This window comes from Pinus tabuliformis, chromosome 1_1 (assembly GCF_031772625.1).
Source record: "Pinus tabuliformis cultivar Carrire ecotype Pingquan chromosome 1_1, CPIR1, whole genome shotgun sequence".
Taxonomy (NCBI): domain Eukaryota; kingdom Viridiplantae; phylum Streptophyta; class Pinopsida; order Pinales; family Pinaceae; genus Pinus; species Pinus tabuliformis.
Window position 1 is genome coordinate 527,514,584 of NC_142297.1, and position 25,285 is coordinate 527,539,868.

General features: G+C 37.9%; 1 protein-coding gene and 1 pseudogene across 1 annotated transcript in view; one reads left to right on the top strand and one right to left on the bottom strand.

Annotated features, from left to right (window-relative positions):
* Positions 1-3,292: 3,292 nt before the first annotated feature.
* Positions 3,293-25,285, top strand: part of LOC149214099 (uncharacterized) — a 231,856-nt gene continuing 209,863 nt past the window's right edge. Inside the window, exon 1 of the mRNA XM_089392186.1 lies at positions 3,293-3,477. Coding sequence (XP_089248312.1) covers positions 3,388-3,477 — 90 coding nt within the window. The 5' untranslated portion in view covers positions 3,293-3,387. The remainder of the gene's footprint in view (positions 3,478-25,285) is intronic.
* Positions 22,837-25,054, bottom strand: LOC149214100 (26S proteasome non-ATPase regulatory subunit 2 homolog A pseudogene; annotated as a pseudogene).

Genomic DNA, 25,285 nt, shown 5'->3' on the forward strand with positions numbered 1-25,285 from the left:
ATAGAACATATAATAAAAATTTACTTCTAGACATTTATCTCTACCATAGATAGAGCCAAAACCAAAATTCCTAGTGCTATAGATTTTGTAGAATCAACCACACAACAAAATGCATTTACATGGTACAGTCATCACTCAAACAGGGGGGTCAATCAACATTTTGTCAGATGGAACTTATGGGGCACAACTAGTTGTGCTCCTATTGTCCTCATGGGTGCAATTGGCTTGCTTAGTAGCTTGTTGCCCATGCAAAGAACCTCCATTTCCTCTTCCAATGAATTGATTTTGTTAAGGTGATCTTGGATTTCCGCTTACAGGTCATTATGACAACGACACAACTAATCTACTTCTTCCTCCAACATGGTTGTTTTGCTTTGTTGGCCGTGAAGTTTCTCTTCCAGCTCTAATATTATGTTTGAAAGGAAGAGGATATGCTAGTGAAGGTCATTGAGATCCTCATGCTTAATCATTGGAGAGTGAGGGAAAAATTTGCACAGGAAGGGGTCAACATGGTCCATTTTGAAATTGACACAATTGTTGCAATGAATGCTAACTTTACGATGAAAGAGGGAGGGTCTTTGAGTTGCTTTAATATTCACGCCGCACATAAAGACCAATTGACATAGATGCTTGGCCTCTAAGTTGGTAATTTTCGATGGTGTTAACAATGTCAAAGGGTCCCTCCTAAGATTTGACTGCTACGCTTTGATTGAGATTCTATGTGAAATCCCGTGTGGGTGAAACACCAAGTTGGTTTCCCAAGAGAAGTAAACTAATGAGGCCTCCCTAAATAACTCCAAAGACTATGGAAATTGTAGCCATAAATGCAGATAATACCAAGGAGATCAATCGTCCATGCAACGCCTTGCCTGTCTCTAAGCTGTATATTGAAGATTCATGGAATTATTCTCCAATATGATGAGCCATTTACCTCGCATTTCCCCTCTTCCAACTGACAGGCTAGATTTGCTTGTGCATTTGCCACCTGATTCTACCTCCATAGGACATGGACAAAATATTTTAAGGGGATGGTTTCGAGGAGGCCATTAATTTGGTGGAGAAGGGCTTCAAGAAGATTGTGCTTAGGGAGGGTTCTTGAGTGGAGGTAGTGAATTAGAATGAGGAGGTCTCCAACAATAACAATGGATGAAATTTCACACTCCTTGGCAAATTGAAGCCCCATGTAAAGGCCATACATTTATGCTAAGTTATTCGACTTTTGTTCCAATCCCCAAGTAAACTTGATTTCCATATATCCTTCGACATTAATCAAAACCCATCCCCCTCCTAACACCCTTGTGAGAGCTCTCTTTTTACACAATTACAATCTTCACACAAGTAATCAGAGTTGTTACAAAAGATTCCATAATTTACCACATAATTTGCTAGCTATAACTTTCTCATACAAAAGAGTTTGCTTTTGTAGAGACATGCACATAAGACATATGAGTTGACTTCTCACACTTTGTGTATTTAGATTTTCGTAGAATTGTTGACTCAAATTTTGTAGTCTCATGGCCCTTGCAGATTTGTTTTCTATTGAACTTTGCTCTTCACTAGCACTTAGTAAAAAGTTGGGCCATAATAGTTTGTATGAGGGGCGACACTTTTCCATTAAAAGAGAATGCTGAAAAACAAGGGAAAACTAGGGCTCCAACATGGAAGCATGAGTTGATTGGAGTGATGATTGAGCAAGCATTGGATGCAACTTAGTGCATGATTAGCTAATGCAAGCACACAAGTGAGCATGATATTCTGTACAATAATTGCTAATGCAAGAATTAATAATGGCATGTCATGACAAGGATGAGTGCCATATAATGTTGAGTTAGAGAAGACCAAGTCAAAATCTATCGTTTAGTCAATTAGACACCAATCAAATGTCATGGAGTTGTTACAAAAGATCCAACAATAAATGATCATCGACATGGTTCACTTTGATCATCCATCAAAGATCTATTAATATACAACAACTCAACTTGTTTAAGGTTGATAAAATTGGTAAGACTTTCACCCAGGACAATGAATCAATATTAGTGTATGATTGATTGAATCATCTAGGCAGTGAGCGAGAGTGTTGTAAACATTTAATAACTATTTAGGAATTGTAAATAATTATTGTTATGTGTGGACATTTTAAGCAACATAAATTAATTTACATGGTTCCTTACAAGGTACATGTACTCATAAACTTATGTACATTTACAAGTTTTTAATTAACTAAGCTAGTATTTTCACAATACACCATTTCTCTACTTGTATCTAATATTTCATTTTTGTTAACTAAGTCATTAATAATTGGACTGGTAAGAACATTAATTAATCTATGAATGTTGTGTTGAACATCAACCATTGGTTGGAATACTAGTGCACACTTTTTCCAGAGAAGAGAAATCATCCTTTCGTTAAGAAATCATATTAGTGCACACTTATAATTGTTGTTCTACATAATTGTGAATTAAATCTTTGTAACACTAGATCATTTATTCCCAAAATTTTCAAATAATACCATAATTGATAAGTTGGATGTGTTTATTCAGTGTATTTATAAGCATGTTCTTGCAAAAAAATTAGATATTAACATTAATCAAAATTAGTATTTCTACATTCCCAATACTAATGAAAAGCATACTAAACAAAATTTGAAGATATTCTATATAAACTCAATTAGGTATTAATATTAATCAAAATTAGTATTTCTACATTCCCAATACTAATGAAAAACACATTAAACAAAATTTGAAAATACTCTATATACACTTAATCCCCAAAAATTCTAATTATATTGTATTTTTATAACAAAATTCTCCATCACAAAAAAATTATATTAATATTACATTTTATAACAAAACTCTCAATCACAGAAATTTTATATTAAAATTATGTTAAAAATCTCTATCCCTTTACATCTTTAACTTCCATATTATTATTAGTAATACATAATAAATAACAATTCTAAAAATTACATGGCTAAACTAAAATGAAGGGTAGATTAGTTGGTTTGCCTAGATAAATTGATCTTTTCCCTTCCATAAACAAGCTAGCTCATTGTACTTAATTTAATTTAAAAGTTAAGTTCTAAGCATAGCATCTCCATCCTAATAACTCACGTTCAAAACATAACAAACATAAAGACAGAAAAATATTTGTTACACTACCCGAAACATAGCCTCACCGGTTAACAAACCACGAGAAACACAGGACCCAGAGGACCAGCTAGCCAATATGAGACATTATTTTATTAAAAGGTTAAAATGAAGAATAATACTAAAGAAGGTTTGTTTGGCTATATATAATGGCAACGCTTACCTGAATGCATTTTTGCAACACTGAATACAGTACCTGTTGAGTGTTGTCTACTCGCGTTTCATTTGGAGATTGTCGAGAATGCGTTTGATTCTGCAGAGCCTCAGGAAAAATGGAGTTGGATTTGCTCGTTTCTATGGGCTCAATTATGCACCGGCAATGCTCCGTCAGGTTAGACGCCTCGAAATTCCATTCTTATTCTCTCTTCTTTAAGTTTGGAAGTCCATTATAAGCATAAAGACGAGGGCTGATGGAGGTTCTCAGACTCTCGTAATAAGAAGAATACTGGTCTTTCCATTGCTTAAACCGTAGTATTTGGCTTTCTTCGACGGTTTTCCTGTCGGTTGGCCCTAGATTGTGCTAAACCTAAGTTTTATTTTGTAAAATAACTGCTCTCGAAGCTGAGTTCTGTAAGCGATTAGGCTTTCAGTAACTTGTATGTGCATCTGTTAGCAATTCGGGATTCGAACCCGTTGCCGGATTGTTGATGAATTTTGGCGGAATCCCATAAGGGCAATCTCTTTTGGTTGGAAAGGTGTGCAGTTAAATCTTCTCCTGAAAAAATGTGGAAAACTTCGCCAGTTGTCTACTGACATTGGATAATAAACGCAAATATTGCCAAAGAACAAAACCCCTGGAAAACACAAATATTTGTGATGTTCTAGACATAAGCAGACATGACAAGCCTCTCCAAACTTTGAAAATTCCCTTCCATCGTCTCACGAAATTCTTCCAAAATCTCCGTAGAAACTGGAAAGCTTCAAAAACCCTAAATGTATGTTAGATCAAATAGCGCAGGTACATGTCAATGAAAATTAAATTCCCTTCTTATAAAGTCATTTGTATATTGTTAAATTTCAGCACTCTGTTGAAATAGTAATCGGCATTTTCAAACTAGTTAGCCATCATGAAATGGGCACATAGCTTAGGGGTAGAGCAGCCCACATGCCGGGGGAGTATCTTGGATTCTATTCCTAGCCTTTCCAAGTTTTAACTCGGTATCAGGGCTGCGGTTGGCTTGACTATGGGTTATTGGAATATCAGTCATACTTCAAACATGGTTTCTTGTTGTGAAACAGGCATGTAACTCAATGGTTTAGCATCCCATTGGCTGGGTTAAGTCTTCGGTTCAGTTCATAGCCTGTCCGAGTTTTAACACACTCGATGAAGTTATCTCCTCTCCGAAGGTGACCAGCGACACTAGCAATAAATCATCTGTATTTTGCTATTGCATGAAATAGTAGCTCTGCCATACAAGTTTACCCAATGTCAACATTGAAGTTCTTATTCATCAGTCGTGTTACCGACTAACTATTTCACGAGAATTGAAGGTAGCATAAAGACACAATGAGAAGTTGTCAGAGGAGCAGCTTCACATTCACAAATAGGCTAATGCGATAAGATGGTTCAGAATCAGATGAAAATGTCTACATGTAACTTAAGAATCAAATAAATTTCTTACATAACAATGTAAATTAACCAATGTAACTGCAATGACTGTTACAAATGGATTTTTGAGAACAGTTGCACGAATTTTGAGCATGAGTACCGTTTCTGAAATGGAGATGGTGTCAGAAATGTGAGCCCTCGAAATGTCAGGAATGGGGTAATGTTGAACAATAAAAGGTTGATAAATTTAAATATAATTAGATGACGTAACTAGCCATTTAACAAGCTGGATATGGACCAATGATGGAAATGAGTTTCTTATACAGCATTTGATTTGGCATCTAATTTTGGATAACAACCAATTCTACATGTCATTTAGGGAAAGCTTTCAACATAATGGGGATGCATAAATATTGAAAAGTATTGAAGTTGTCCCCATCTATTGCTATCCCATTTCAAGGACTCAGTCAGTGGTTTAGTAGCCTGTCCATGTTTTAACACACTTGATCCTGGGTTTGATTCTTAGCCTGTCTAAATTTTAACACGCTTGATGAAGTTATCTATACCATAAAAGTTTACTCAATACCATCATTGCCGTACTTATTTATCAGTGGTGTTACTGACTAAGAACTTTGCAAGTTTTTAAGGTAGTATAAAGACAAAATAAGAAGCTGCCAGAGGAACAGCCGCATATTCACAAATAGACTAATGTGGTAAGATGGTTCAGGATCAGATTAAACTGTCTTCAATGTAATTGCAGAATCAAAATAAATTTGATACATAACAGTGTAACTGCAATGACAGTTATAAATGGATTTTTGACCAAAGTTGTATGAAGCTTGAATATGAGTAACATTTCTGAACTGGAGATGGTGTCAGAAACGTGAGCCTTCAAAATATTTGGAATGGGGTAATGTTGAACAATAAAAGAATGATAAATATAAATGTAAATATAAATAGATGACATAATCTTTTGACAAGCTTGATATGGTTAATGATAGAAATGAAGTTTTTATACTGCATTTCATTGGGCATCTAATTTTGGATACGACCAATTCCATATGGAAGTAAGGGAAGCTTTCAACATAAAATGGATGCCTAAATATTGAACAATATAGGAGGTGCTCATCCATTGCTATCTCATATCAATGTTGGAATTTTGGGTAGCTCGGAAGGTATTTTCGAGAAGGGAAAACCCACCAAAAGTAGTTGGTTGGGAAAGTTACCCAAAGTTGGGGTTTCAGAACTCAAGGTGTGAGTTTGGGACCTAAAGAAACTAATTGTTTATTCTAAGGGCGAGAGAGCGAAAACCCTAAAGATCTAGAGTTTTTCTAAGATACCCCAAGAGAAAATATAAATAGAGAGTCTAAGGAGAGGCTTCACACACACCCACACACTTGAGAAGGACTTATTGTGTGGAGTGAGATTGTTAAAATTGGCAACTAGGGCCAAACTCCATGTGGGTCTTCTTATTTATGGCCGCTGATATTTTTCTTGGATTCCTCTTGTCGAGAGGTGTAGGATTGATTTAAAGATCATCCGATTTCGACATGTATTCATGGTGATATGAATTTATTCTTGTTATGTGACAATTCGTCAAGGTCGGCCAGCAACCAAATTACCCCCACTTGTCCTCAACGTTTTATTATAAATAGAAGAGGTCTTCAAGTCATTTTACACTCACTTCCCTCATGATATCTCTCCACTCGTTTTGGGTTTTGGTGGCAAGAGAGGTCAAGATGATGAAGCCCTAGACGCAGATCAAAGAAGGTCCTAATTCTCTATCCTAGAGGGAGACCTAGCCGCAGTAAAGGAGGCCTATACACAGCTGAAGGAAAAGCTCTTATACAGCTTGCTAGTGCTACCACTTCTACAGTTGCAGTTGGAGATGATGATGAGGAGGAGTCATTGGTTGGCCTGTTTGACTCTGATCCAGAGGTTGAGCCAGATGATCTTGGCTCCTCTAGCAGTAGCTAGTAGTACTGGTCACAATTTACTTTTGTTGTAGAGGCCATTTCTAGCCTCCTTGGTTATGTGTTTTTGTTTTGATCTCTATATCATCATTATGTAGGTATTGGATATTGCACTGGGTGCCATTTTGATATAATGGATATATTCATGAGCCTAATTTGATCATATGTTGTCTTCTATCTATATTCTAATGCTGTGTGTTTGGAAACATAAATGAAAATCTTTAAAATTATGGTTTTTGTTGTTGTTGTTGTTTATTTTATATTAAATTAAATATTTAATGTATTTTTTACAACGATCGAGTCATTGAAATCGAGCCGGCCGAGTCGATACCGAGTCGGAGTCGACCCTCGGCCGAGTCGGAGTCAGAGTTTTAAAACATTGGGCTTATTTGATCTGAGCATCAACCCCTTCTGTCTTGGCAGCAGCTGGGCATACTAGAACTTCTAACCACCCTGCGGCCTTCTTTAACCCACAACGAATAACTAACACTTGCCTTGCCCTTCAGCTCTAGGCCTCGAACCTCCAAGTTTGCCTTCTAAAGGGTATTTGTTGCCAATGTGTTGAACCATTCATTATTTTGCTAATTTAGAATGATGGATTCCAATAAGAGATGCCATAAATTCATTGTGGAACATGTCATGGCTTAAGATGCCTAATCTTTAGCTCTAGCTAGTCTTTCCCTAAGGTAGTCATTTAGCTTTGTTTTTAGATCTTTCTTGTTGTTGGTAGCATAATTATTGGAGCTGCTTTTGCACTTGAAGTTTTTGTATTATAGTGGGTGTACTCTTTTAGTCCCATTGACCTACTTTCGTGGTCATTCACTGGACATTAATAAATTCCAAGTCATGTTTTGTTGACTAGACAAGAATTGAATTAGGTCTGTTCCCACCCAAATTAGCAAGTCTCACTAAGTGTTGGAATTTCTAAGACTGACACGTTAGAAACCCTTCATGCACTTTATTGATTTATTCCTACCTAATTGTTCTATTAATTAACAAGTTATTTACCATGTAAATACTGGAAATAAATACAAATGCATGCTCAACACATTACAGATCATCAACTGAAGGAAATAGAAACAAGCACACAAGTGACACCGTTGTTTTTGGACTAATGTCCCCGGAAATACCCAATGCGAGAAAACATGTGTAGCTATTTGAGGGTTTGATTTATTAAGCATTTTCAGAATACAATGTGGGTGCCAAATCTGGCTCACCGAATAGAGAGAAATCTCGGCAATAGTACCTCTCTACTTGGAAGTAGATATTCTGGCTGGAACCCCGGATAAACACTCTGGCAGCTCCACAACTCCAATTTGCGCCACGAAACCCCAACGTCAGCCTCTAGGGTGTGCGTCAGCCTCTCTCTGGCCCAATGTTAGCCCAATGTCACTTTGTCTTGGCCTGCGTCAGCCTCTGGAGGCACTGCGTCAGCCCTCTGGCCCTCTGCATCACCCACGTTGGTCCTATGAGGCAATGCACAGCTCTTGGCTGGCTCTGCGTGAACCCTTGGCTGCTTCTGTGTCCCTTTCTCTGGCTACTACGCTGATTCTCCTAGTACTATCTCTGCCTCTCAGCTTCTGTATTCACTGCCCCTCGGCTGCAACTCTGATCACTCTCTCATCTTTCTCAGCAAACCCAACTCTACAAAGTTGAAATTTTGATCTCTTGGTGTGTTCTCCAAGTGACCCTCAAGCCTCCTCTTATACTTTTCTCGTTGACAAATCAACGGCCGAGATTAAGTCCCTAATCAAAGACTAAGATTAGATCTGGCTTGATCCATGACTTTTGGACCATTCTAACACAGTGTTATATTAATTCACATTAATATTTTATTTTCCCTAAGTTTAGACTTAGGGACTACATTAAAAATATTAATTATTTTAATATCTTCCAAATTGTTTAGAATCTGCCCAAACCCTTTTTGGGTATTGGAGATCTCATGTGCTTTAGCCTCTCCACCAATTTTCGTGGCTAGAGCACATCCGATGCTACCCCAAATCAACACTCCCTCTTAGCGAGAACTATGCTCTAGTAATACTTCTCACTGAGCATCACTCTGATCGTCTGGGATCGGTCCTTGTGCTGATGCTAGGCCTGCTGCCCAACATCCTCTGCACTGTTGCATCCTGTATTGCTACCCATGGCCCTTCCATTGCCACTGCTGCATCCGTACTGCAACTCCCTTTGCATCCGTGCTGCTGCCCATGGCCTTGCCACTGCCATTGCTGCATCTGCACTGCAACCCCTCTCATCATGCTGCATCGTGCTGCCCATAGCACTACCACTGCTAACTGTTGCACTACAACTCAGTTACTGAGAAGTAAGTAACAGATCTCCCAACTCTGACATCTCTGTCCACCTAGAGACACCCTCGATGCTGAAACTCCCTCTGTCGCTGACAAGTGCTCCCTCTCTGACTTTTGCGCTGCTGTAACAACTCCATGCATCTCGCACCATTGCACACCTCTCTGTGCCATCCTGCACTGGTGCAACACTCCCGAGCCTCTCACACTGTTGCAGCCTGCTAGCCTCGCGCTGTCCTGGGAATCCTGCACTGTAGCTCCCTCTGTCTCTCCATCTGCATCTGTCTTTACTGACATCGCTAGTACTGCTACTCCTCTTCAGGGCTCCCATAGCAAGGGCCAATCCAAGAGGCTGGGTACTTCGAGGATCCTGCCCTTCATTGCTTGCAGTCCGCCTGACTATAAGTCGATGTCTCCCCACTTTTGCTCAAGTGGTGTGTGTGCACTCATGGCACATAGAACATAAAGGATCCTGGCCTTCCAGATGACAAAGTTGGATGCCTCATCCAACCTGTCCTGATCCCTCAGCCCATTCATGGCCATCTCTCTGCTCTTCTTGTTGACTCCTCTAAGTCTCTCTACTTCCTGCCTGGAAGTTCTCTGTTCGACTCTTGCTGAGTCTCTCTACTTCCTGTTTGGAAGTTCTCTGTTTGACTCCTGCTGAGTCTACTTCTCATGTGGAAGTTCTCTGTTCGACTCCTGTTGAGTCTACTTCCTATCTGGAAGTTCTCTGTTCGACTCCTGCTGAGTCTCTCTACTTCTTGCCTGGAAGTTCTCGGTTCGACTCCTGTTGAGTCTCTCTACTTTCTCGTCTGGAAGTTCTCGGTTTGACTCCTGTTGAGTCTCTCTACTTCCCGTCTAGAAGTTTTCGGTTTGACTCTTGCTGAGTCTCTCCACTTCCTGTTTTGAAGTTCTCGGTTTGACTCCTGCTAGGTCTCTCTACTAATCGTCTAGAAGTTCTCTTCTGGATTCCCTCTTAGTCCCGATTTCCCACTTGGAAATCCTTCTGCCAAACGTAAAGTTGCCCCTCTTCGATCGTCTGTGCAACAACAACACTGATTCGGATTCCTTGGCTAGAAATCTGCCTCGGCAGCAACTCCCTCTACCTTGGCCTTGCCCTGTTAGGCACTGTTCTGACTACAGTACCCCACTAGCTCCACTCTGCAACTTACCCATAGCCTTTTAAACCCTAGCGAACTGAAGGTTAGAGTTCCTAGGCTTTGTGCAATCCCGGCACTAGCAAATCAACCTCCTCAGCCCACTGCATCAGCCCTCTTGGCCTTTTTGTGGCTCTGCGTGAGCTTGCCTTTACCTCCCTCAGCGTCTGCGCTGCCTCTTCCTAGCTCAATCTTGCCGCTACTCTGCAAGGAACAACTTCTGTCACTCGGGACAACTGTTTTCTGCTGCTGTTGCTTTGTTCGACTGATGTCCTCAGTTTTCTTGTGATCTGCAACCACCCTCTGATACCATGTTGGAATTTGTAAGTCTGACATGTTAGAAACCCTTCATGCACTTTACTGATTTATTCCTACCTACTTGTTCTGTTAATTAACAAGCTATTTACATGTAAATACTGGAAATAAATACAAATGCATACTCAACACATTATAGATCATCAACTGAAGGAAATAGAAACAAGCACACAAGTGACACCGTTGTTTTTGGACTAATGTCCCCGGAAAAACCCAATGCAGGAAAACCACTCTATAAGGAACAACTTCTGTCACTCGGGACAACTGTTTTTTGCTGCTGCTGCTTTGTTCGGCTGATGTCCTCAGTTCTCTTGTGATTTCTAAGTTTGACATGTTAGAAACCCTTCATGCACTTTACTGATTTGTTCCTACCTACTTGTTCTGTTAATTAACAAGTTATTTGCCATGTAAATATTGGAAATAAATACAAATGCATGCTCAACACATTATAGATCATCAACTGAAGGAAATAGAAACAAGCACACAAGTGACACCGTTGTTTTTGGACTAATGTCCCCAGAAAAACCCAATGCAGAAAAACTGGTGCAGCTGTCTGAGGGTTCGATTTATTAAGCAGTTTTAGAATACAATTTAGGTGCCAAATCCGGCTCACCCAACAGAGAAAAATCTCGATAGTAGTACCTCTCTAATCGGAAGCAGATATTCTGGCTAAAACCCCGGATAAACACTCCGGCAGCTCCAATCTGCCCCATGAAACCCCAGCGTAAGCCTCTAGGGACTGCGTCAGCCTCTCTCTGGCCCATCGTTAGCCCAACGTCACTCCGGCTTGGCCTGCGTCAGCCTTTGGAGGCACTGCGTCAGCCCTCTAGTCCTCTGTGTCACCCACGTTGGCCCTTTGAGGCACTGCGCAACTCTTGGCTGCCTCTATGTGAGCCCTGGCTGGCTCTGCATGTACCCTTGGCTGCTTCTGCGTCCCTCTCTCTAGCTACTGTGTTGATCCTCCCAGTGCTATCTCTGCCTCTCAGCTTCTGTATTCACTGCCCCTCAGTTGCAACTTTGATCACTCTCTCAACTTTATCAGCAAACCCAGCCCCAGAAAGTCGAAATTTTGATCTCTTGGTGTGTTCTCCAAGTGAACCTCAAGCCTCCTCTTATATTTTTCTTGTTGACAAATCAATGGCCGAGATTAAGTCCCTAATGAACGGCTAAGATTAGATCTGGCTTGATCCATGACTTTTGGGCCATTCTAACACAATTTTATATTAATTCACATTAATATTTTATTTTCCCTAAGTCTAGACTTAGGGACTCCATTAAAAATATTAATTATTTAATATTTCCCAAACTGTTTAGAATCTGTTCAAACCCTTTCTGGGTATTGGATATCTCATGTGCCTTAGCCTCTCCACCAATTTTCATGGCTAGAGCACATCCGATGCTACCCCAAATCAACACTAAGGTCTTCACGAGATGCTAATTTGGCATCACACAGGGCAATTGCCCATCGTCACCTCGGCATGAGTCCCCACTTTTTAGGCCAATTCCTATAGAGTGAAGGGAGTATTCCCCACACTAAGTAACCTCCAACACATGTTAGTAGAACCAATGCCTGATATTACTTCTTGGGTGTTGGAGTCTAGGAGTTAATTTTAAAGATATTCCTGAATTGAAGGTTTTACTGCAGAAAATGTAGACCAACAAGAAAGCGACACTCTAATTATGGAGAGTAAACCAAGAAATAGTACAATAATTGAGCGTTGAAAGCCCTTACCAAGATTGAGATGAAATACCTTGAAAATGGATAATTTTTCTGCTGTTGAGCAACTTCAGGCCTGCAATACAGTAGAAAAATGCAGAAGCTACGGGTTAAATTCCCTTTTGGGGTCACCCACAAGCCCATAAGTGCTCAAACAAGGTGAGATTCTTGGGTGGAAATCTTAGAGCAATGAAATATGAATAAAATGAGCAGCCCAACATTTGATAATGAGTAATATGAAAATTATTCAAATTTTGAAAATATCACTCATGAAGAGGGATGAAATATGTAACAAGGTCAATGCTTAGATTTCCTTTATGCAAAAAATTAATTTCTAGCAAGTGGGAAATTGATTATTCACTTCTAAAAATGTTAAGTTAGCCCAAAAATGAAGAAAATTGAAGGATATGAAGATATGTACATTTAGCCTCAAGCCCTTCTGAGAGGGTTTCACTTACCATACAAATCTGCTGCTTTCATTTGAATTTGTAGGCTTATAAACTGCTTGTACAACAGCTTGATTTGCTTCAAATCAGCCTTCATACACAAGACAAACAAACTATAATTTCATTGGGGCAATTGGATTAAGATTTAGGTGCAACCCAAGTGATGGCACTAACTGAAAAATCTAAAATTGAGGTTAAGTTAGTGAAATGTTTTTGTATTTTTTTGATTCTTATATTTTTAGATTTTATATAAATAGAATTTTGGAAAAAGTTTTGGATATTTGAATAAAACAGTGGTGAGGTTAAATCTGCCTTGTATTTTTTGACAAGAAAGTGACTTCTGAGTCTATGTCTAGTCGCCCTCACTCTTGTCTAAGATTATATATGGTACCAAACTCAACTAGGAGCGATTCCCTCTATACCTTAAACCAATGGGTCAGCTATGGATTTAGGAGAGATCTTATCTTGTCCTTGAAGGAGAAACGAAGAGAAGGTGAGGCCTAAAATTTTAACTCTCGTCTTCCACATTACTATGTAGCCCCTCAATTGTTTGATTCACTTTGTGTAATTTGGAAAATTTGCAAAAATCATACGAAAGAACAATATCTAGCAATGGCCAAGAAGAAAGAGAAAGAAAAACCAATCCACAAGAGAAGTTGTTCGCACCAAATGAAGTTCTTATTATGGTACACAATCTTACATTTTCACAACACTCAAATGGGATGAGGGACTAGCCTTATATAATTTTCTTTCTAATAGCTAGTTTGAAACCCTCTCCCAAAATTGTGATTTGACTTGTCCTCCACAACATGATTAGCTTTATGCTTGAAACCATCATAAAAGAGGTGATCAAATCCTCCAAAGGGGGTGACACCCTCAAAACAACTCCAATGAAACATCAAATAATGCTTATTAAGTTATTAACCTTCAATGTCTCAAACAGGGTTGCGAGGGAGTGCCCCTCCCTAAAGCAACAAAACTTATAACTTGTTGACTTTAATGTAAAAATACACAAAGGTATTTGTAATAATATTTTATTAATATATATAAAATGTACAAGGATGATTGAATGTTACAATGAGGTCCTTCTTATATACCTAGGCAGGTTTCATTTCTGTTGAAGAATCTAGGGCATTCAAAATTAACGAGATTCTTCTTAGCATGATAACAATTTGTGAAGTGTTTTTACAATTTTAACGTAGCTTGATCTTCTTCTTAAAATTAGTATGTGTGTTTGATTCATCAAACTACTATCAAAACCAAAGAGACAAGAGCACAAGATATTTGGCTTTCTGCCAGGGCCAAAACCTCTCCCTCTTGGAGAGGAAAACCCACACAAAAGTCTTCTTATGGAGATTCCAATTGACGAATCCCAATACCATGACCCTTGACCTTTTAGGCCACTCCAAGGCCAAGACACCAATTGTCTTCTTCGTCACTGCTGAGATCATCATTTTTGCTGCACCACTGGGGTCATCATCACTGACATATTCATTGCTGCTGCTTCATCATCATTACTGCTGCTTCATCATGTCAACGAGGTCTCTTGTCTTCATTGAGATGTTCACTGTGACCTTGATTCTATGCCTTTATCATAGCACCATATATTTTTTTATTTAAAAAAACATTTAAAATATATATATATATATATATATATATATATATATATATATATATATATATTGATTTAAGAAAAACATTTAAAAACAATTAAAAAAAAAATATTTTTATTTAAAACAAAAAAATTCTAAGCATTTTTTTAAATAAATTTATTTTACAAATATATATATATATATATATATTTTAATTTAAAAAAATAAAATAAAATTCCGCACGCCCTCTGCTGCCCGTGGTGGTACGACCCTGTGTAGAGGAGGCTGCGTGCAGCCCCTTCGCCCAGGGTTGTGCCACCACGGGCAGTGGGGCGATTCCAACAGCCCCTTTGCCCAGGGCAGTGCTCGCACGGGCGGCCAGTTGGTGGAGTGCGCAATTTTTTGTTTTCTATAAATAGAAAAAAAATATATTTAAAAAAAATTAAAAGTTCATTTAAAAAAATGTGTATAATGTTTTTTTTGTTTTTTGTTTTAAATAACAAATATTTAAAAAAAATTGTTTTGAAATGTTTTTTTAAAAATTAGTATAATTTGTTTTTGTTTTTTCTTTTAAATGTTAAAAAAAATAAAAAAAAATTAAATGTTTAAAATAAAAAAAGTATATTTAAAAAAAGATTAAATGTTTATTTAAAAAAAACTATGCGCATAATTTTTGTTTGTTTTTAATAAAAAATATTTATTTAATTTTTTTTTTAAATGTTTATTTTTTTTAAAATCAAACATATATATATTTTTAATTTTAATTTTTTTTGTTTTTAAATAAAAAATATAGGGTTTAATAAAAAATTTAAATGTTTTTTTTTTTTTTTTGTTTAAAATTAAAAATAGATATTTGTTTTTAAATTTTAAATGTTTTTTGATTTTTTTTTCTTTGTTAATTTGAATATATATATATATATATATATATATATATATTTTCTAAATTTTCAATTTATTTTAATTTGAGTATATTTTAGTTTTTTTTTTAATATTTTTAATCTTAATTTTAGTAGTTTTAAATTTTTTTTTGTTAATTTTTTTTAAAATAATATATTTTTGTTAATTTTTCTATTTTTACTTACTTTATTTTATAGTTTTTTTAAATTATGTTTTTTTTTTCTTAAATTCTTTTATGTTTTATGAGATAATTTGTCCTTTAAATCTATATATATATATTTGTTTTTTTAAGTAATCAACATTTAAAAAAAGAAAAATGGAACAACTTGAAAATTCATTAAGTAATCATGGCTGAAAAAAAAAAATTGGACATAATAAATTTTAAATTGTGAAAAATAAGCCCTCTAATAAAAAGGTTATGTTGCATCAACACGTTTCAAAATCAACATGAAAATCACTAACATTTAAAAACAAATATTTATATTTGATACATAAGAAAATTTAAAGTGTCAAAAATATGCTCTGAAAAAAAAAGTGTATTCTGCATCACCACTTTTCAAAATCGGGTCACTTTTTTGCTACCTCTACAAAATGGGTAATCGTATAAGTTATTTAAAGTGTCAAAAATATGCTCCGAAAAAAAGAAGTGTATTCTGTATCACCACTTTTAAAAATCGGGTAATTTTTTTGCTACCTCTACGATACGGGTAATTGTATTAGTTCTCGTTTCAAAGTTTACATTGTTTTTCATTTAGCAAGGCCTTTACTAACAGCTCTATTTTTCACTTAGATCAGAGTTGGCGAGACCAATCACTGATAGACACGCATCATCATTGTCTCTCTTAGGGTCATATCCACCCGGGTGTTCTCCGAGTATGTCCTACTAGGACTATTCTCATCTTGGGTTCCCAACCCTCAAGAATATTGGTCCTCTTGCCCACTCTTGTCTTGGATGCCCTACCACATCCTCAAAGAGTGTCGGATGTTAGATGATTACACAATCTTCCATTCTTTCTTCCAAACTGAAGACAAGAATGTTGTTTCTAACTCTCCCTCTTAACGAGGGATGAGTTCCAAGTTTCTCTTTACTTAGAAACTTACTCATGTTCCTTTACTGAGAGGAACCTTCCAGAGCTCCCTCTTAAACAAGGACTCTATTATCAGTACTTTATAGGGTCTTCTAGTTGCCTAATGATCCATATCCTTGATGTCACCAATTTCTTCATATGTAGGGTCCAACCATCCATCACTTTCCTTAGTCATGTCATTCCTTCTTTTCCTGGAAAGTATTCTCCTTGGCTTTGTATGTGGGGCTTTCGTCATAGGGCCGTCTATCTTTACTTTTCCTTCAACAGTGATTGCTCTAGATCACAAGGTACATAGTTGTGATATCCTTCACAACTCTCCTCACCATGGCCCTGCACACATACCCGTACTTTCTCCAAGAGGTCAGTAACCAAAAAATAAATCACATATTACTTTTTGGTGATGGCCTTTTCTAGTGACATCTTCTTGTAGGTATCAACATCCTGCATACATGTTGACACATCTCCCAAAGATATCCATTGTCAAGGGTCTCCAATTTTTTCAGACTTCCATTAGAGTCTTCATATCTTTCTGGGAGTTTTCGTAGTCAAATATTCCTGATCCTTTGGATGTTGATTGCCTTCATTATTGTTGCATATTTCATGATCTCTTCCTTCCTTACACATTCCATTCCTAGGAGCTTTCAATCAGAGTTCCTTAATTGTAGTCAACCACCTCATACTTCATATGAGGACATATTATGTCGATTTCATCTACTGTGCCTTATGCCTTCGTGCATCCTTTCAGAGGAGGAGATCCTTTTTCTCTTGATCATGCTTGATCCATGTTACCTGCAACTATATGACACGACATTACAATATTAAACACAAGCATATATACCTCATTTTACCTTTAGGTCATCTAGGCTTCTTCCACTCATTTTACCTAGATCTTCAATTCCTTGATCTGCTTCATTTCTCACACCATCATCTCATGAATTCCATAAGTTGGATTTCCTGATGAATCACTTGCTACCTCTCTGGATTAGTGAACCCTCCGTTGAGGTTTCCATCCGAGGATCTTGAGGATCTTACATATCCCCATCTGGAAAATGTTTCCCTTTTGACTTGATGTATGATGAGCCTTGTCTTGGAGGACTCCTTGCTTTCCTTTAATATCCAAAGAGGTTCCCAAGAGCTATATCCGTCATATTCAATTGCCATGGATTTTGTCCTTCATGATTCCCATGGTGATATCATGAGCTCTTGTTTCTACAGCTTCCATGATGCCACGATGCATCTTATTATCATGGTCATATATGCAAAAGATTTCGGAGCTTATGATAGGACCCTTTTTTGAGGGACACCATTTCACTCATAGTAGAGGTCTATCACTGCCTCTTTCCTCAACCCTTTTCTTCAGCTTCCTTTATCCTTCCGCCGATATGAGCTTCTTTCCATAATCTTCCCATAGTATTGAATCTTAACTATTCTGTCTTGTTTGAGGACCACACTTCCCTTTCCTTTCTGCACATGTTTAAGTCTTTTAACTTTTAACACTTTTGTCCACAACTTGTCCTTTTTCCATCTTGCATAGATATCGCAAGTTGTTAAATGAGGAAACTTCCATGTCTTAAGGACACTTGCCATATTGCTCATTAAGAACGTAGATGATTATCTTCTTATCATCTTTCTCAGATCTCCCAATTGAGATCTCATGAATATATTTCTTCATTCTTTGATACCTTCAATCAAGTCTAAGTGATATGACCTTCTTCACTACATTTCAGAGAGTATATCTTCTGGTATTCCATATATCTCTTTTATGACTACTTTCTTGCTACACAGGAATGAGAGAATCTTAAGAGTTCTTATGAATTCAAAGGTGACCTTGATATGTTCATTGACTTCTCTTCTCCATAAGGATTATGACAATCCTTCTTATTCCATGCAAGAACCTTTGATGACCCATCCAACCTATAGATCTTCTTGCAATCATGAAGTCATAGAACCAAACTTGATTATAGAATGAAAAGATACTTACTTGATTGTGAAGATGAAATCTTCACCTTGATCATGTTGGTAGTAGTTGGGGCAGATGTATTGATGCTTCCTCTGGATGAGATCCTTGATAGGAAGATTGCCTTCTTTGCCTTCGAGCTATCTTGATTTATATATCCAACAAACTGTTGATATAATTGGGCTACATAAGGAACCTTGTAGTATGCAACATCGAATTGAGGTTGCTTGCCATGATATATAGAGACCCATCAATTAGTATAGCTTCTATATCGAGTACTGTCTATTCAAACTCCTATATATGCCCTCAAATATGTATCATTAAGTTCTGAGAATCCGAGATTTTAGGACTGTGTTCTTTATAGAAAAGGATTCAATCTGAGATAGTGACTATCACTGGTATGTTGTAGATCGAAATTGTGGGAGTCACCAAAGCTGTTGCCATGTATCTTGAGATTTGAACACTTCATCTTTTCATTGTTGTTCTCCAAAACCCTTGCTGTTGTAGACTGTTGTTGTAGGCTGCTTCTTTGATCTAGGTCTTGATTTTTGAATGTAGATCTTGATTCCTATAGCTTTCCTTGATGCTTTGCTTGAAACTTGATCCTTGAATGTCTCTTTTCTGCCCTTCCTCTGACTTCTAAACCTTCGCTCTGATACCATGTTGAAGAATCTAGGGAATTCAAAATTAATGAGATTCTTCTTAGCATGATAACAATTTGTGAAGTGTTTTTACAATTTTATCTTAGCTTGATCTTCTTCTTAAAATTAGTATGTGTGTTTGCTTCATCAAACTGCTATCAAAACCAAAGAGACAAGAACACAAGATATTTGGCTTTCTGCCAGGGCCAAAACCTCTCCCTCTTGGAGGGGGAAATCCACACAAAATTCTTCTTATAGAGATTCCAATTGACGAATACCAAGACCATGACCCTTGACCTCCTAGGCCACTCCAAGACCAAGACACCAATCCTCTTCTTCGTCATTGTTGAGATCATCATCTTTGCTGCACCACTGAGGTCATCACTACTGCATCACTGAGATCTTCATTACTGCTGCTTCATCATGTCAACGAGGTCTCTTGTCTTCATTGAGATCTTCATTGTGACCTTGATTCTATGCCTTTATCAAAGCACTGAGAGCTTCATTATGACCTTGTCTAGTATGCCAAGTATATTACTGTGGGATCATAGTTATGCCGAGGCAGAGATCAATTGTCTAGAGAGTGTATCATCTCCCATTTTCTCCATCACAAATATAGTGATCAACACTACACCGAGACAGTCATTGTTTTCCTTGCATTGAGATTATCATCATAGATACACTGAGACAGTCATCATCGAGGAGGAGAACTTGTAGTTACTATTATTATTACTGAGATCACATATATGTTCGAGCCCTTGTACTCATCAAAGTCCTGTACCTCTGTCCTTATCCAAAGTCATTCATCCGAGATTTCTGACTTATAGTTATTCGAGACTTTGCTGCCACATAATTCTTAAGTATACCGAGATTGTATCTCTCCATCCACAGGTATGCCGAGATTGTATCTAGCATTGAACTCATTGTTACATCAAAATTGCGTCCTCTTGTCATGCGTATTTCTGATCCCTGTAATCATGCGTATTACCATGTGATAGAGTCAGACTAGCCCAAGTTTCTTCTTGCACCTTATACCCATCTGAGGTTGCAGTCAAACCAGAGTTTTGTCCTTCTTTGATGCGGATCTCAAACCTTGTATCCATCCGAAAACTTCAGAGAGAACGCAAGTTCACTTATGCCTTTTTGCCCGTTGACCCTGACTGGGTATTCATAGTGGTTACGTCCATATATGCAAGCCGACTTGAAGGTGTGAAACGACACGTCTATTTATTGAGCCGACGTGACTGCCATTTAGCTAATTAATTCAATTTTGAGGCCGACATGATGATCTCCTTATTGTTTTGCTTGTAGACTTCTTGTGCTTGCTTTTGGAGGATTGATCTTGGTCTTGGAGGGCTGCTCTAGGCTAGAATACATTTTACATATGCTCATAAAGAGCTCCTTCATACATGACTTGACTCTTTGACTTTATTAATAAATCCTAAAGACATCAAGAAGAAGTCTTTGACCTAATGACACTTCTTGCTCATGAAACCCATGTAGTGATCTGAAAATCACTCGTGAGTGACCTCGGCTAATTAATTAATGAATGAAGGTATTACAGACTCATGTGCTAGTGTGTGTTTATGTTTATCTTAGGCAACGGATCAATAAGATTGCAAAATACATAGACACTGGAAAATGGAAAACAATAAGAGAAACATAGTAAGCAAATACAAGAATACAACAAATTAATAAGGAGTTCACCCAATCCGCTTGGGCAACGTCTCCGGTCCAGCTTTCAGTGGTGGCCTTCCTTTATTGTGTCTTTAAGCAGAGTTTTTACAATGAGGAGCTCAATTTGAGTCTTCTGAAACAGATGATGCTTAGTAGGGTGGTTCTTGGATCCCCCAAGCCACTAGAGTGCACATACTCTTCCTTACTAAGTCTCGACCTCACTTGTCTTAATGGGATGAGTCCAACTTGGTACTCAAGTCCCGACAAATATCATCACAAGGATTGCTTGAACCTCTCAAGCCTGGTTTTGTCTGCTCGTAAGTCTCGACCTCACTTGTCTTAATGGGATGAGTCCAACTTGGTACTCAAGTCCCGACAAATATCGTCACGGGGATTGCTTGAACCTCTCAAGCCTAGTTCTGTCTGCTCGATGCTGCCTTAACTTTGCAGGTCAGCTCGGCTCTCTGCTTCTTGCTTCACTGTTCTTCTTCTTCCTTTCTCTGTCCTCCTGTTCTGTTCTCTGTCTGTTCATGGCTTAAAGCCAATTTGTCTCATGATTGTTTGTTTCCTCTTCTGCCCCTTTGGATCGCCTGCTGCTGTTCGCTTGGAATTCCCTGCCTTCGCGTCATCGCCACTGTGTAACGTCTCACAGGGAAGTGGCCACTTGTCCTCTTACGAACTGTGCCAGCTCTTCCTCAAATAGTTTGCTATTTCGGTTACTCTTGTGTGATGATTCATCCGCCAACTCAGCGGTCAAATCGAACTTCAGACTTTCATGTGCCGTTGCATATTTCTCCCTCCAAATCCGGTTTCCCATCGGGCGCAATCTCCACCGTTAGATCTGGAGCCCCCAGATCCTACGGTGTTCGCTCTTATCGCGTGGTTGACTTGCTCGGACGTTAGCCCGCGATGAGAGGCGGTTTTCTCTCTCATTCGCCGGACACGCATCGTTCGCTGTATGGCATCGCTGGGTCTCCTGACAATTCCGCTTACTGCCCAAAACGCCTTTGATATTTCGCTGGTTTTGGAGCACGGGACCCACCTTTTGCTTTAGCGATGTTCCCACGGTTTTCGGCTTTTCCTTGTGACCGAGCGCTCGGGGCCTTTCCATTTCGAGGGGTTTTGCCCAACGATGCACGATTAGAAATGGCCTCCGTTTTTTGATCCGGACTTCCTAACTGCTAGTTTATGCCCTACGTGGTCTCCATGGGCCTCAGTCAGCGCGCTTTGACCGAGGTCCTCGTCGTTCCTTGCTGGCTAAAAACTGCCACTGTCCAGAGGTCTTCTTGATAGCTCATTGTCCACAAGTTTTTGAAGTCTGTCCTGATTTGATACAGTTATAAAACTCTAATAATTTTTCATGGATCCAATTCTGATCATGTAGCAAGGCATACAAAAAAATAATTTATTCTCTTTTATTAATTTATAATCATTTACAAAGATCATGTCATTATGAAGATCGAACCTAGTTACACTTTCTTCAACACTTTCATGATTTGGCATGTCTTTAGACATGCCTTTTCAGTTAACTAATGACTTTAAATAATCATTATATTGATTATTGATTATTTATATTTATATTTATTTTATTTTATTTTATTTTATTTTATGTTCATAACATTTCCCCTTCCTTCAAACAGTTTTCTCCTCAAAGCTTATTGTTGGCAGTTTCCTTTACCTTAACCCTGAACAATTTTCTTCACTTTGCGTATTGTCATCTCGACATATGTCACTCGACGTCACTGGTAGCTCAAGCTTGTATAATTTGGTTTTTTAATAATAATAATAATAATAATATTATTATTATTATTTATTTATTTGTATATATTGACATTTTTTAATAATAATTAAAAAATTTAATTTATATGGTATCTATAATGTTATTAATTATGTTGTATCGCAATATATATATCGACCAACCCTTTACGTACACCAAGCCCATACGAACTGCTGCCAGGGGTCACACTTCACCCCTGTTGACCCTTCGACCTCGGTTACGATGCTTGACAATGGGAGGACGACAACAATTTTTATTTTTATTTTTATTTTTTTATAACTATGTATCGGTCTGTGGTAGTTTACGCCGTGGGTATCAGTGGTGGGTAAAGAACCAACAACAAAGTTTGATCATATGAAAAATTATCTAGCATTGGTACTGTCATCATTTATGTTGTGGCTATCAATGGGAGTAAAGAATCAACAACGAATTTCGATTCTACGAAAAATGATCATGCATCAGTACAATCATCGTTTATGTTGTGGGTATCAACAGGTAAAGTATCAATAGTGAAATTCGATTCATCGAATGCTGGAAGTTTGAAGAAATCAATATCATCCTCAACCCCATGATCAGTAGGGTTTTCTGAAAATCACAATTAGTTAAATGGTACAGTACCTTCACCTCCACTGCTTTCTTTGGGGTTACTTATTGTTGCAGCAACATCTGCGTTGTACCCTACATAACCGCTGTAATCTATATTGCCATTCTTCTCTAGATGTTCAACACAAAGACCAAGAAGACCTTGTACCTTGAGAACATTTCCAGTCCCAACATACGCAAGGACTCCAACTTAACTTGACAATATCTTGATATTTTCTCATTGAATGTATTTGCTACTTCCAAAGTTGCATCAACGTTTTCCTCCTTTCCAAGATATAAGAGGCCAAGGCCTAAACAAAGAAATCGAGTAAGTGGCTCTCCTAGCTCAGAATCACTTCTCTCCATCAAGGCAATAATAATTGATTGAGCGACTTCATCATTGCAACTCCAACATAGTTCAATCCAAGAGATATAACAGTGAAGGCAATTACATCTGTAGGTACCTTCGAGTCTACTAAAATAAGAGAAAGAAGTTTAAGCACATCCTCCTTTTGAGAACCAACATATGCTAACCCAAGGCCCATAATTGCCCCAATTCGAATGTTTGACTCATCCTTACTGACGTACTCTGCAAGAAGTGCGTATGTAGGATCACATTCATTTTGGATGCCACAATTTATAATACCAATTGCAAGCAAAGCTCCAACAATCACATGATTATCATTGCTACTGAAATACTTGTCTATTTGTGTAAGGCCATCATCAACATCCCAAAGTAGAATCAAACCCAAACTGGCAGCAACACTAGCTTTCCCATGTTCTTTGTTCTTAAAAAGCCAAGTTCTGACGAGCATAATCAACACTTGCACCCGCACTTGCATGCCCATCAATCAAATGTGCCTTATAGATATCCTCAGGGGACTTTGTCTCCATTATCTCAAGATCACATGCTAGAGTCAAAAAACCCTCACTCAGTTTTATGTTATTAATTATTTCCTGTAGTAGTTCCCATTGCTCTTCATTGCCATTTGTCATTTCATCATCTAGCTCCAATGCCACTCCCTGTCGAGCCAAAATGTAGCAGAGCTGCTTCTTCTGAAGAGGATCTACACATGCAGTGAATATGGCCTTCACATATTGCATGTTGTGCATACATAAGGCCACTCTAAGTGCTTTTGTGTATTCTCCAAATTTTGTATAAATTGAATAAGCTATGTCGAGGACTAACATGTCATCATGTCCTGGAGCATAACTTGCAAAGCTTGTCAAGTACAAACATGTACGCTTATAATTTGTGGCATCAATATGATCAGTTAACATGCCTAACTCTTCCACCTCCATTAAAAGGTCAACTGCTTTGGTTCCACATTGTGCTTCACATGAAAAGAGATGATTTGTTGAACGAGATCCATTGGATCATCAACGTGCACCTCTTCCATCTGCTGCTTCTGGTACTCTTATGCAATTCTCTAGAAAAATTCCTAACATATTCATGACCCCAGGAACCAATATCTCCCTTGGAGCCAAGCAACCTAAACTTTAAACTTTCCCTTTCCCCTTTTGTGGACATCGTCAAAGCCAAAACTGATAAGATATCTGCCAGGTAATTCGTCAGATCAAAATCTGCCATTGTTTCATAATATGCTTTTAATGTACCATAGCGAGGTCGAAAAAATTTCAAAGGTTTAGGTATTGATGTCATAGAGCTCGTTGCGGTTCAAATTTTTTGCCTCATACTCTTCAGAGCCAACTTCTGCACCCGTGGATCTACATCTTGAACCCTTTCAACATACAACTCTAACTGTTGTTTCAAAGCCAAATATTCTTCTTTTTCTTCTTTCGTATTTTTCTCTTCGTCATCATCAATGTCTTCTTCTGCATCTTCCTCATTGTTATGATGTTGTTCATCTTCTTGTCTCTCAAGATAGTCCTCATCCACATCAACCCCATTTAGATCATCATCTTGACCTACATAATCCTCATCTACATCATCTTCATTTGGATCATCATCTTGATCTATATCATTCTCATCCACATCAAGATCAACTTCATTTGGATCCTCCTCTTGATCTAGCTTCATCAGAACCTTCAACATTATAATCATCTACTGCTTCATTTTCCTTATTATCAATTTCCTTTAGACGTGCTGTAACTTCTGCACATGATTTTTCTAATTGCTGAAGCTTTTCTTGAATTTTACTAAACTGCTCAATGAACTCAGGGCGAAAACTTAACAACATATTGTGCAGCAGATAACGTTCAAAGACTCGCATGGCTTTGATACCACCGAAGCAACAAAACTTATAGCTTGTTGACTTCAATGTAAAGATACACAAAGGTATTTGTAATAATAATTTATTAATATATATAAAATGTATAAGGATGATCGAATGTTATAATGAGGCCCTGTATATATACCTAGGCAGGTGTCCTTTCATGATTGGGCTTTTTCAGTGAACTAATGACTATTTAAATAATCATTAATTTGATTATTCATTATTTAT